Here is a 12,902-nt window from a genome sequence, read left to right on the forward strand (position 1 = left end):
ATTACCACCCCAAAGTAGAAATTCACTGAACTGAATTGATTCTCAAGGAAGCTAAGGCACAAAGGGAGATTGCTTGGCATGTTTAGTTTTCATTTTCTGACCAGAAGAGCATAATTTAGATTGAAGAGACAAACTTTCAGACACTGAATTCAAGGACAAATTTATTGTAAAATTTCTTCAATTGGGGTCATGAAATAACAAAAGACAAAATCTCTGTTCAAATAGACATTTCTCTAAAAGCTGAGGGCATAACATTTAATCATATTTCAGGAAAGCCATTTTCTTCAGGGAGCTGAGATAAAAGGGCATATTGTTCTCTGGTGATCCAACAATCCTGGGAAAAAAGAGCAGAGAATATAAAGCAGAGGTTTTGAAATTCTGTTCTAGACTTCCAAGGTTCCTTTGTCCATTAGTCATGCACCAAAGTTATAATGAATTTCTATTGTGTATGAGATACTGTTCTAGCTACTGAGAATTCAGCAGTGAAATACACACACACATACACACACACATACTTATATCCTAGTTTATAACCGGTTATAATATAAAATAGAGTTTATATTCTAGTAGGTGACAGAATATGATAAAAATATAATTCAACTATATGGGAATTTCAGGTGAAGGTAAGGACTACTGAAAAATTTAAAGCTAAGAATGAGTATATTGGGAAGCAAGGTAGGATGCTAACACATGAAGAACCAAAGGCCAAGGTGGTTGCATGTGCTTGGGTATCTACTTAAGAAATAGATAAACTAGAAAAAAAAAGAAAGAAAGAAAGAGATAAACTAAACTAGGACTCAGATCCAAGACTCCTGCTTCAGTGTGTGATTTTCAACAATCATATGGCATTAATAGCCTGAAAACTGTATCAAAATTTTAGTTAGGTTCATAGACCAAAATCACTCCCTTGAATAATGTTCTAAATTTTTTCCTTGCTTCCAGATGCCAAGTCACACCAATTCTCTTGCTAAATATATGTGCCAAAACACTGCTTTTATATACTTGTAGCCTGGTAAAAATAAATAAACAAATAAAAATAAAAGAAAGAAAAGACATGTATGAATAACTCAGGAGGCAGAAAATATGAGGTGCAATTAGAAGTATAACAGGACAATGTCCTGAGTGTTCTCACAGAGAACCATTGCATTTTCACACTAGTTTTGGTGTGTGGGGGGGGTTGGGGTTTTTTGGTGTGGTTTTTTGTTTTGTTCTGTTTTTTATTGAAGTGTAGTTGATTTACAATGTTGTGTTAATTTCAGGTATACAGCAAAATGATTCAGTTATATATATAGTTATGGAATAGTTATATCTATTCTTTTTCAAATTCTTTTCTCTTCCAGGCTATTACAAAATATCGAGTATAATTCCCTATGCTATACAGCAGGTCCTTGTTTGTATCTCTTTTTTATATGGTAATCCCAAACTCCTATTTTTTCCCTCCTCCCCTTTCCCCTTTAGTAACGATAAGTTTGTTTTCTATGTCTGTGGGTCTATTTACATTAGTTTTAGAGGAGAGGTGGCCAAGAGGAGCCTTGTCAGGCTCTGGGAGGATGAAAAAAATTAATTCAGGAGAGATGGAGGGCCGCTTGTCATAGAGGAAGGAACACCATGAGTGTGAACAGCAAGGAGGGAAATTATGGGAGACATTAAGGGAAAAAGAAGGAATGTGGAGGGAAATGTGGAACCAAGGCTTGAAGGATATCTAAGGAATCCGGTCCTTGGAAACAGGGAGCCATTCAAAGATTTTTGACACTAGGCTCACATGATAAAAGCTAGTTAATGAAGATCAGTCTAGCAGCATTTCCCAGTAGTTTAACAGCATTCCCTGTAGCTGCCAAAAGACCATGTGTTATGGAACAGTAAATCTATAAATAAGAGTAAGATAATTGTCAGTAATGCTGCCCAGAGGGTGACATTATCTCTAGGTATCCCCTATACCTAAGGCTCAACAGATTGTGATGGTGACATAGTTTGATCAAGAATTTTACCTGGATTTCAGGTCCTTGTCCCTTAACTAGTACTTTTCCACCAAGATTCTTTAAAAGAATTAAGACCGAATGCCCTGAAGCATCTATTATATGTGATGAAACGGCTTCTTTTCAGTGCATCTAGAGTGGTACTAGCTACATACCATCCGTATCAGAAATGAAAAAATTGTCACTCAAATTATAGTTCAGGGTTTTATTTTCTTATGCTGCAATAAAGGTCATCAAAATGATAAGAATTCTGCAAATCTATATTTTTATGAATGAAATTTTTACACAACTACTGCTAAATCCTTGCAAATTTACTAAGACTATATACTCATTGACAATTAGAAGACTTTCAAATCACTTCCTTATATCTGTAGTGCCAGAGGCAATTAGAACATATGTTAAGGTGTGGTAGGTTAGTCTTGTTAGAAGGTCAGAGCATGACAGAGGAATATATTTTTGTTTGAGTAGTGGAGCTCAGATGTTGATTCTATGCTAACTATAAAGTCTAGGGTTTGCTCATTCTTACCTCTGTGAAACTACTTTTTTGGATGACTAGATGAAAAGACACTTAAATGTTAAAACTTAGAAAATTCAAAACCAACTCTCTGGAAATAGATAATGTAGAAGCTAAAATTTTAGTTGAATTGTACCTTTACATTAACTCCTAGTTCAGGTTAAATATTTATCATCTAGAAGTGTTTTTAAAAATTTATCACTAGACTAAGAAAATACATTCATTAGCCTTTTACGGCATAGGATAATTTGAATCTGTAAGTTGCTTATGGATTCAAGTTACTTGTGCTACTGGGGTTTGATGAATTCAGTTCATTTAGTTAGAACCAGGGCTGGCCAGGTTCTTTCAGCAGAAAACTTCACAAAATTTCAAGACACATATGAAGGGGTGGAGAGTGGGGTGTGTTCAAAGCAACTATAGCTAGATAATGTGAGATTAACTGTGTCAGTGTGAGGAAGCAAAAGACTGGTTTAGTGGAAAAATTTTAAGAGCCTTGCCTAGAAGCTCAAGTAGAAGGTCAGGCTGGTTGATGAGATTTGTTGCCAAGCTGTGAGATTGTCAATAAGGCCTGTGTCCAGGAGAAATTTGGAAAGAGGTCAGATATCGTTAGGAAGTTAGGTTGGAAAAACACGGAGCAACGCCAGTATTATGACACAGTATTTGATCGTTTGATCACTTTACTTTGAAGCATTTCAAGTCTGACCTTGATAGCTTGTTTAGCCTCAGAGACACGTACAAAACAGTTAGAAGAGATACTGACTCCATCCAGCCTCTTTTACACAAGAAACTCACATGGACTACATTACTGGAATCTCACGTGGTCAGCCTATGTTTGGGGCATCGTTATCTTGAATGGCTCATTGTAGGTAAATGAAATTTGAGTTCGGTTCTCATGTTTTAAAGTATCATTTTTGAAAAGTGGAAAATATCAATAAAATATTGTCTGATCATCTTATTCCCAAGACCCTCTGAAGAGTTACTCCAGCCCCAATCTTCTCTTTGGGAGAAGAGTAGGAAACTGAAAACTACTAAATTAGAGGAACAAACTTCAAATTCATCTCTTGATGGTATCTACATTTTCCAGGTTCTTTCTGAAGGTTTAATAAGGATTCTCAAAACTTAAGTTATCTTCTATTAGGTCACCTTTAAAATGAAAAGACTATGTGAAAATATTTCAGATTATCAAACGATTTTATAGTTGGTTATCTCTGGAACTCACTTCTAATTATTTTTCTAATCCACACTCCCTGCCACGGCCAAAACTAAAGCAGGGAGACCATAGTTGTCCTTGGCGGCAGCACTGCAAGCTCCATGATTATAGACATCTTAGAGAATATGTACCTTAAAAATAAATGTGAGCGATCAGCTATAATTACAAAGGGGAAAAAAGGAAGGCTAGAAATAAACTATTTAGAAATTTCTTTCTTAGTCCAGTTTTCATTCTAAAATTCTTTATATTCATAGCTATACACTTTTGGAAAAGAGAGAAAGGAAAACCCACTTTGTTGCCATCCAAAGGAAGTGATTCCACTGATTTAGCCACATTGAGACTTTCAGTTTATAATGAATAATAAAGTTATTGACGTTTTTAGTATATAGCATCCTAAGTGATCAGACACCCTCTTGTTAAAATATGCAGTAGAGTTGAATTTTTTCATCATTCTTTGAAGGGAAGAAACACCTGTTTAACATAGACCAGACATTTGAACAAAATCGTCCCAACATTTACTGAGATCAGATCATAAATCAGGTGAAAAGGTAAACTCTTCGACAGATAAATAAGCTGAATGCATTAAATGGTCTGGATGCATAGAGAAGGAACCTGTTCATTTTTCCTCAAAGGAAAACTAAGAGGTGTCGTGTGGATGGAGACGTGTCACCATGGCCCTTAAGGGTGAAGGATATTCAAAGCACAGGAGGAAATCACATGGAAAGACTCAGAGAAAGAGATAGTGCTAGTTTGAATGATGGTGAGGGTGGATCTCATTAACTGAAGTAAGAAAAAAGGAAGGGACTTTTGCAGATATGGAGAGATAACTAGTTCAGGTTTAACAGACTAGCAGTGTAGAATTTAACTATCTTTGTTTTTTTAATTTAATTTTTTTATACAGCAGGTTCTTATTAGTCATCAGTTTTATACACTTCAGTGTATACATGTCAATCCCAATTCATCCCGTCATGACCCCCAACCCCCGCTGCTTCACCCCCTTGGTGTCCATACATATGTTCTCTACATCTGTGTCTCAACTTCATCCTAGAACACCGGTTCATCTGTACCATTTTTCTAGGTTCCACATATATGCGTTGATATATGATACTTGTTTTTCTCTTTCTGAATTACTTCACTCTGTATGACAGATGTTAGATGCATCCATGTCTCAACAAATGACCTAATTTCATTCCTTTTTATGGCTGAGTAATATTCCATTGTATATATGTACCACATCTTCTTTATCTACTCATCTGTCGATGGGCATTTAGGTTGCTTCCATGACCTGGCTATTGTAAATAGTGCTGCAGTGAACACTGGGTCTCATGTGTCTTTTTGAATTATGGTCTTCTCTGGGTATATGCCCAGTAGTGGGATTGCTGGATCATATGGTAGTTCTATTTTTAGTTTTTTAAGGAACCTCCATACTGTTCTCCGTAGTGGCTGTATCAATTTACATTCCCAACAACAGTGCAAGAGGGTTCCCTTTTCTCCACACCCTCTCCAGCATTTGTTGTTTGTAGATTTTCTGATGATGTCCATTCTAATTGGTGTGAGGTGATACCTCATTGTAGTTTTGATTTGCATTTCCCTATAATTAGGGATGTTGAGCAGCTTTTCATGTATGTATGTCTTCTTTGGAGAAATGTCTCTTTAGGTCTTCCGCCCATTTTTGGATTGGGTTGTTTGTTTTTTTAATATTGAGCTGCATGAGCTGTTTATATATTTTGGAGATTAATCCTTTGTCCGTTGATTCGTTTGCAAATACTTTCTCCCATTCTGAAGGTTGTCTTTTCGTCTTGTTTATGGTTTCCTTTGCTGTGCAGAAGCTTTTAAGTTTCATTAGGTCCCATTTGTTTATTTTTGTTTTTATTTCCATTACTCTAGGAGGTGGATCAAAAAAGATCTTGCTATGATTTATGTCAAAGAGTGTTCTTCCTATGTTTTCCTCTAAGAGTTTTATAGTGTCCAGTCTTACATGTAGGTTTCTAATCCATTTTGAGTTTATTTTTGTGTATGGTGTTAGGGAGTGTTCTAATTTCATTCTTTTACATGTAGATGTCCAGTTTTCCCAGCACCACTTATTGAAGAGACTGTCTTTTCTCCATTGTGTATCCTTGCCTCCTTTGTCATAGATTAGTTGACCATAGGTGCGTGGGTTTATCTCTGGGCTTTCTATCTTGTTCCATTGATCTATGTTTCTGTTTTTGTGCCAGTACCATATTTTCTTGGTTACTGTAGCTTTGTAGTATAGTCTGAAGTCAGGGAGTCTGATTCCTCCAGCTCCATTTTTTTCCCTCAGGACTGCTTTGGCTATTCGGGGTCTTTTGTGTTTCCATACAAATTTTAAGATTTTTTGTTCTAGTTCCGTAAAAAATGCCATTGGTGATTTCATAGGGATTGCATTGAATCTGTAGATTGCTTTGGGTAGTATAGTCATTTTCACAATATTGATTCTTCCAATCCAAGAACATGGTATATCTCTCCATCTGTTGGTATCATCTTTAATTTCTTTCATCAGTGTCTTATAGTTTTCTGCATATAGGTCTTTTGTCTCCCTAAGTAGATTTATTCCTAGGTATTTTATTCTTTTTGTTGCAATGGTAAATGGGAGTGTTTCCTTAATTTCTCTTTCAGATTTTCCATCATTAGTGTGTAGGAATGCAAGAGATTTCTGTGCATTAATTTTGTATCCTGCAACTTTACCAAATTCATTGATTAGCTCTAGTAGTTTTCTGGTGGCATCTTTAGGATTCTCTATGTATAGTATCATGTCATCTGCAAACAGTGACAGTTTTACTTCTTTTTTTCCAATTTGTATTCCTTTTTCTCTTTTTTTTTTTTTTTTTTTTTGCCGTACGCGGGCCTCTCGCTTCTGTGGCCTCTCCCGTTGCGGAGCACAGGCTCCGGATGCACAGCCTCAGCGGCCATGGCTCACGGGCCCAGCCACTCCACAGCATGTGGGATCCTCCCAGACCTGGACACGAACCCGTGTCCCCTGCATCGGCAGGCGGACTCTCAACCACTGCGCCACCAGGGAAGCCCAATTTGTATTCCTTTTATTTCTTTTTCTTCTCTGATTGCCATGGCTAGGACTTCCAAAACTATGTTGAATAATAGTGGTGAGAGTGGACATCGTTGTGTTCTTCCTGATCTTAGAGGAAATGCTTTCAGTTTTTCACCATTGAGAATGATGTTTGCTGTGGGTTTGTCGAATATGGCCTTTACTATGTTGAGGTAGGTTCCCTCTATGCCCACTTTCTGGAGAGTTTTTATCATAAATGGGTGTTGAATTTTGTCAAAAGCCTTTTCTGCATCTATTGAGATGATCATATGGTTTTTATTTTTCAATTTGTTAATATGGTGTATCACATTGATTGGTTTGCATATATTGAAGAATCCTTGCATCCCTGGGATAAATCCCACTTGATCATGGTGTATGAGCCTTTTAATGTGTTGTTGGATTCTGTTTGCTAGTATTTTGTTGAGGATTTTTGCATCTATATTCATGAGTGATATTGGTATATAATTTTCTTTTTTTGTAGTATCTTTGTCTGGTTTTCATATCAGGGTGATGGTGGCCTCATAGAATGAATTTGGGATTGTTCCTTCCTCCGCAATATTTTGGAAGAGTTTGAGAAGGATGGGTGTTAGCTCTTTTCTAAATGTTTGATAGAATTCACCTGTGAGGCCATCTGGTCCTGGACTTTTGTTTGTTGGAAGATTTTTAATCACAGTTTCAATTTCATTATTTGTGATTGGGTTGTTCATAGTTTCCATTTCTTCTTGATTCAGTCTTGGAAGGTTATACCTCTCTAAGAATTTGTCCATTTCTTCCAGATTCTCCATTTTATTGACATAGAGTTGTTGTAGTGTTCTCTTAGGATGTTTTATGTTTCTGCGGTGTGTTGTAACTTCTTTTTCACTTGTAATTTTATTGATTTGAGTACTCTCCCTCTTTTTCTTGATGAGTCTGGCTAATGGATTATCAGTATTGTTTATCTTCTCAAAGAACCAGCTTTGAGTTTTATTGATCTTTGCTATTGTTTTCTCTGCTTCTATTTCATTTATTTCTGCTCTGATCTTTATGATTTCTTTCCTTCTGCTAACTTTGGATTTTGTTTGCTCTTCTTTCTCTAGTTCCTTTAGGTGTAAGGTTAGATTGTTTACTTGAGATTTTTCTTGTTTCTTGAGGTAGGCTTGTATAGCTATAAACTTCCCTCTTAGAACTGCTTTTGTCACATCCCATAGGTTTTGGATCATCGTGTCTTCATTGTCATTTGTCTCTAGGTATTTTTTGATTTCCTCTTCGATTTCTTCAGTGATCTCTTGGTTATTAATAGTAACGTATTGTTTAGCCTCCATGTGTTTGTGTTTTTTTATGCTTTTTTCCCTGTAATTCATTTCTAATCTCATAGTGTTGTGGTCAGAAAAGATGCTTGATATAATTTCAATTTTCTTAAATTTACTGAGGCTTGATTTGTGACCCAAGATGTGATCTATCCTGGAGAATGTTCCATGCGCACTTGAGAAGAAAGTGTAATCTGCTGTTCTTGGGTGGAATGTCCTATAAATATCAATTAAATCTATCTGGTCTGTTCCATCATTTAAAGCTTCTGTTTCCTTATTTATTTTCATTTTGGATGATCTGTCCGTTGGTGTAAGTGAGTTGTTAAAGTCCCCCAGTCTCACTGTGTTACTGTTGATTTCCTCTTTAACTGCTGTTAGCAGTTGCCTTATATATTGAGGTGCTCCTATGTTGGGTGCATATATATTTATAATTGTTATATCTTCTTCTTGGATTGATCCCTTGATCATTATGTAGTGTCCTTCCTTGTCTCTTGTAACATTCTTTGTTTTAAAGTCTATTTTATCTGATAGGAGTATTGCTACTCCAGCTTTCTTTTGATTTCTATTTGCATGGAATATCTTTTTCCATCCCCTCACTTCCAGTCTGTATGTGTCTCTAGGTCTGAAGTGGGTCTCTTGTAGACAGCACATATATGGGTCTTATTTTTGTATCCATTCAGCAAGCCTGTATCTTTTGGTTGGAGCATTTAATCCATTCACATTTAAGATAATTATCTATATGTATGTTCCTATTACCATTTTCTTAATCATTTTGGGTTTGGTTTTGTAGATCCTTTTCTTCTCTTGTGTTTCCTACTTAGAGAAGTTCCTTTAGCATTTGTTATAGGGCTGGTTGGGTGGTGCTGAATTCTCTTAGCTTTTGCTTATCTGTAAACCTTTTGATTCCTCCATCGAATCTGAATGAGATCCTTGCTGGCTAGAGTAATCTTGGTTGTAGGTTCTTCCCTTTCATCACTTTAAGTGTATCATGCCACTCCCTTCTGGCTTGTAGAGTTTCTGCTGAGAAATCAGCTGTAACCTTATGGGAGTTCCCTTGTATGTTATTTGTCATTTTTCCCTTGCTGCTTTCAGTAATTTTCTTTGTCTTTAATTGTTGCCAATTTGATTACTATGTGTCTCGGCATGTTTCTCCTTGGGTTTATCCTGTATGGGACTCGCTGTGCTTCCTGGACTTGGGTGGCTATTTCCTTTACCCTGTTAGGGAAGTTTTCAACTAGAAACTCTTCAGATATTTTCTCGGGTCCTTTCTCTCTCTCTTCTCCTTCTGGGACCCCTATAATGCGAATATAATGCGAATATTGTTGCATTTAATGCTGTCCCAGAGGTCTCTTAGGCTGTCTTCAGTTCTTTTCATTCTTTTTTCTTTATTTTGTTCCACGGCAGTGAATTCCACCATTCTGTCTTCCAGGTCACTTATCCGTTCTTCTGCCTCAGTTATTCTGCTATTGATTACTTCTAGTGTATTTTTCATTTCAGTTATTGTATTATTCATCTCTGTTTGTTCTTTAATTCTTCTAGGTCTTTGTTAAACATTTCATGCATCTTCTCAATCTTTGCTTCCATTCTTTCTCCGAGGTCCTGGATCATCTTCACTATCATTATTCTGCATTCTTTTTCTGGAAGGTTGCCTATCTCCACTTCATTTAGTTATTTTTCTATGGTTTTATCTTGTTCCTTCAACTGGTACATAGCCCTCTGACTTTTCATCTTGTCTATCTTCTTGTGAATGTGGTTTTTGTTTCACAGCCTTTTAGTTCTTCTTGCTTCTCTCACTATCTTTTTAATTAAAGACAATTTATACTTACAAAGTTCTCTAAAAGAACTGCTAATCTGAATTTGGCTAAACTAATTATTTCATTTATTTTTTTCCCCACATTATATAACAAATATATTTCTTACTTAGTTATTCTTCTTTTGGGCTTATTGTGCCACACTGAGTAACAACTACCCTGCTAATATCTGTTGTTGTTAAAAATATACTTAACATTTTAGAAAGTGATCATTCTTCTATTTCATTAAACACAGTTTTCTGAAAAATCAATATTACCTGAACATTTTACTTCTAATTTAAAAAAATAGTTTTTAGAAGAGATTTCTCTAGAAAAGGGTAGAATTTTGACAGTAAAATAAGTCAGCCAACCCATAAAATTAAGCTAAATTTTTAGACATTTGTATGAGATTTCAATATCATTTTTCCTCTTTAAACCTAAAGCCAAATGTTTTAGCAGATTTTTAAGCCAAAGTACAAGCACTGTTGATTTTAAATTCAAGGACGAAAATCTGACTTTATTTAAAATTTAACATTCATCTTAGTCTATATGTTATAAAATTAACTATTTAAATTATGTGATTCACTAAGTATGCACTATAGGTATTCTTTTGTGAATAAATTCCTGGTAAAAGCAGAATGGATTTCCAATAAATATTTCATCACTTTGGAGATTTATTTTAAGTGGGAAATAGATTCAATTTTGGTACAATTATCTATTACTAGTTGGACAAGTGACAGAATATAGATAAAACTCGGAGAGACTGAGAAATTATGATGAATTGTATTTGAATTTGTCATGGTATTGGCAGTTTTCACAAACCTGTTCTTTTTCCTTTATGATAAATAAATGCAAATGAAATTATACTCAAGTATCTGAAGATCCATCTATGAATCCAGGAGGTCGCTATTGATTTTCTATTATGAGATTCTTTGACTTATAAGCTATTAAAAGTCTATAAGAGGGTTTGTTTTTTAAAACTACCTAACTGTCTTCTATCAGGAATATGCCAGATACTCAGAGAAGATAGATACGTGAGATGCCAAGTATCTATTCCAAACTTGGATATCGTTTCAGTTAGCACCATCTATCTTTTTTCTAAAAAAGTGTCTAAGGCTGGAATAGTCATTGGACATTCTCATGTATGAAGCAGTTTCCTGCAGAGGTAGTTGTCATGGTCCTGCCTTTTTTCATATATACTGGGAGACATTAAGTAGGGATAAACTGCTTACCATGGAGTGAAGAACCCAAGCCTGATTCTTTGGCTTTCTGCCGAAGAAAGAAAATGGAGAAAATGATGAATGACAAACACGTTATGGAGGAATTCTCCCCCCCAGAGGCTGACAAAAATTCTAATTTTTAGGCTTGCTATCACTGCTAAGAAGGATACTCCTTGTATTTGTGCTCCTGATGGAAATATTGCTTCTGCTGAAACAGCACTCCAGTTCCTTGTTGTTGTGTTGGTGCTGTTATCTTATCTTCCTAATAGTGAGTCCTTTATTTCTGATAAAGATATTCATTTAAATGACTATGGGAGATCAAATTTATACACGGATTTTCGTTGAGACATAGCTTAAAATTACGCTTAATTCAATAAGAAAATAGGTGTTTTATAAAAATTTGATTTGTAAACTTTTAAACTAATTTAACTATTTTAAGGACTATACATTACATATATTTCTATTCACTTTTTTAAAATTCCTGTATTGCTTTGGCTTGGTGAAACTAGATCTTCATAGTAGGAATTTTGTTGGATGAACAGTGCCAGAATCTAAGATGACATATGGCATTTAATAGGAGTGAGTTAGGAATTAATTCCAGGTTTTGTTCTTGAATGTAAAGAATCTATTTCCTAAGGGCAAAATAAATGAGAAAATCTAAAATCACTCATTTGACAAAAACTCAGGGTTTCCAGTTAACAGTAAATGCAATATGATGTACCAATGCAATAATAGTATTTATCTATGTAATATAATCATGGGTAGTATTAATAAGTTTGGTATCTGAAATGAGCAGTGTGATATCTTGCTTTATATGGTACTGGTCAGCTCTGGGTACCACCCTTTTAAAGAAATAAAGACTGTTCAGACCACATGTATAAGAGAATAACCAAGACATTATTTTTTAATTCTCTATTGCATTTACCTTCTTACATTTACAAGTAAGAGGTTGTAAGACACAACTTGAAAGGTAAGCCACGCATCTAAATCTACCAGGACATTAGCACTACATAAAATCAAACTCGTTTGATAGTGAGCTATGAATAAGAATCTTTTACTTTTAAAGCTCCTAAATTCTCTTTGTTTCACAGGAGTCTGAACTGATCGAACTAAGAGAAACCATTGAAATGCTGAAGGCCCAGAACTCTGCTGCCCAGGCAGCCATTCAGGGAGCGCTCAATGGTCCAGACCACCCTCCCAAAGGTATGTTTAGAAATCTTGCCATTTTTCATCCAATCTGCTAGGAATCTATTTTTATTCATTAATTAGAGCAAAGCTGCTTTTACTCAGTCGCACTGCCTTTTATAATATATCAACATAAGTTGCTACTAATGCAGTCAGAATCTCAGAATTTAAGAACAGGAGGCTTCAGTATCAAACTGACCATAAGGAAATTGCTTCTATAGTCCAACACTTTTCTCTGAGGAGGTTGGTTAATGTATTCATATCTGCCTTCAAGCAAAACAAACCTGGGAAGGAGTATGGAAATCTAGATCTGTATGTAAAAATACAATAATCAATATGGTGAAGTAGTGGATACTGGGAGCAACTTGTCCTGGGTGGGGGCAATAAAAAGGTACATTTTCTGTAGAGAACTTAAAAAACAGTAAGAAAATGGACTAAACATTGGTGTATTTTTAATTATTACTGTGCTTCAGCAATTGGAAGCAATGATAAAATAATCTTCTCTGCCACCACCCTACTCCTTAAATTGTCACTGAAGAAATACTCTGTGATAATGTCATGTCATTGTTTTCTTTGCATAGGTTGTCCTATTCTGACTCTTTTCAGTAGCATTCAATATGCTCAACTCTTGACCAGCTGAAAAATGTTTTCCTAAAT

The 12,902-nt window shown here is 35.5% G+C and overlaps 1 protein-coding gene across 3 annotated transcripts in view; it reads left to right on the top strand.

Moving 5' to 3' along the window:
- Positions 1–12,902, top strand: part of NAV3 (neuron navigator 3) — an 835,897-nt gene that overhangs the window by 783,843 nt on the left and 39,152 nt on the right. For all 3 annotated transcript variants that reach the window (XM_033431322.2, XM_049694975.1, XM_049694976.1), the window contains one exon: positions 12,152–12,263. In XM_033431322.2, coding sequence (XP_033287213.1) covers positions 12,152–12,263 — 112 coding nt within the window. The remainder of the gene's footprint in view (positions 1–12,151; positions 12,264–12,902) is intronic.

The sequence above is a fragment of the Orcinus orca genome, chromosome 11 (assembly GCF_937001465.1).
Source record: "Orcinus orca chromosome 11, mOrcOrc1.1, whole genome shotgun sequence".
Classification (NCBI taxonomy): Eukaryota; Metazoa; Chordata; class Mammalia; order Artiodactyla; family Delphinidae; genus Orcinus; species Orcinus orca.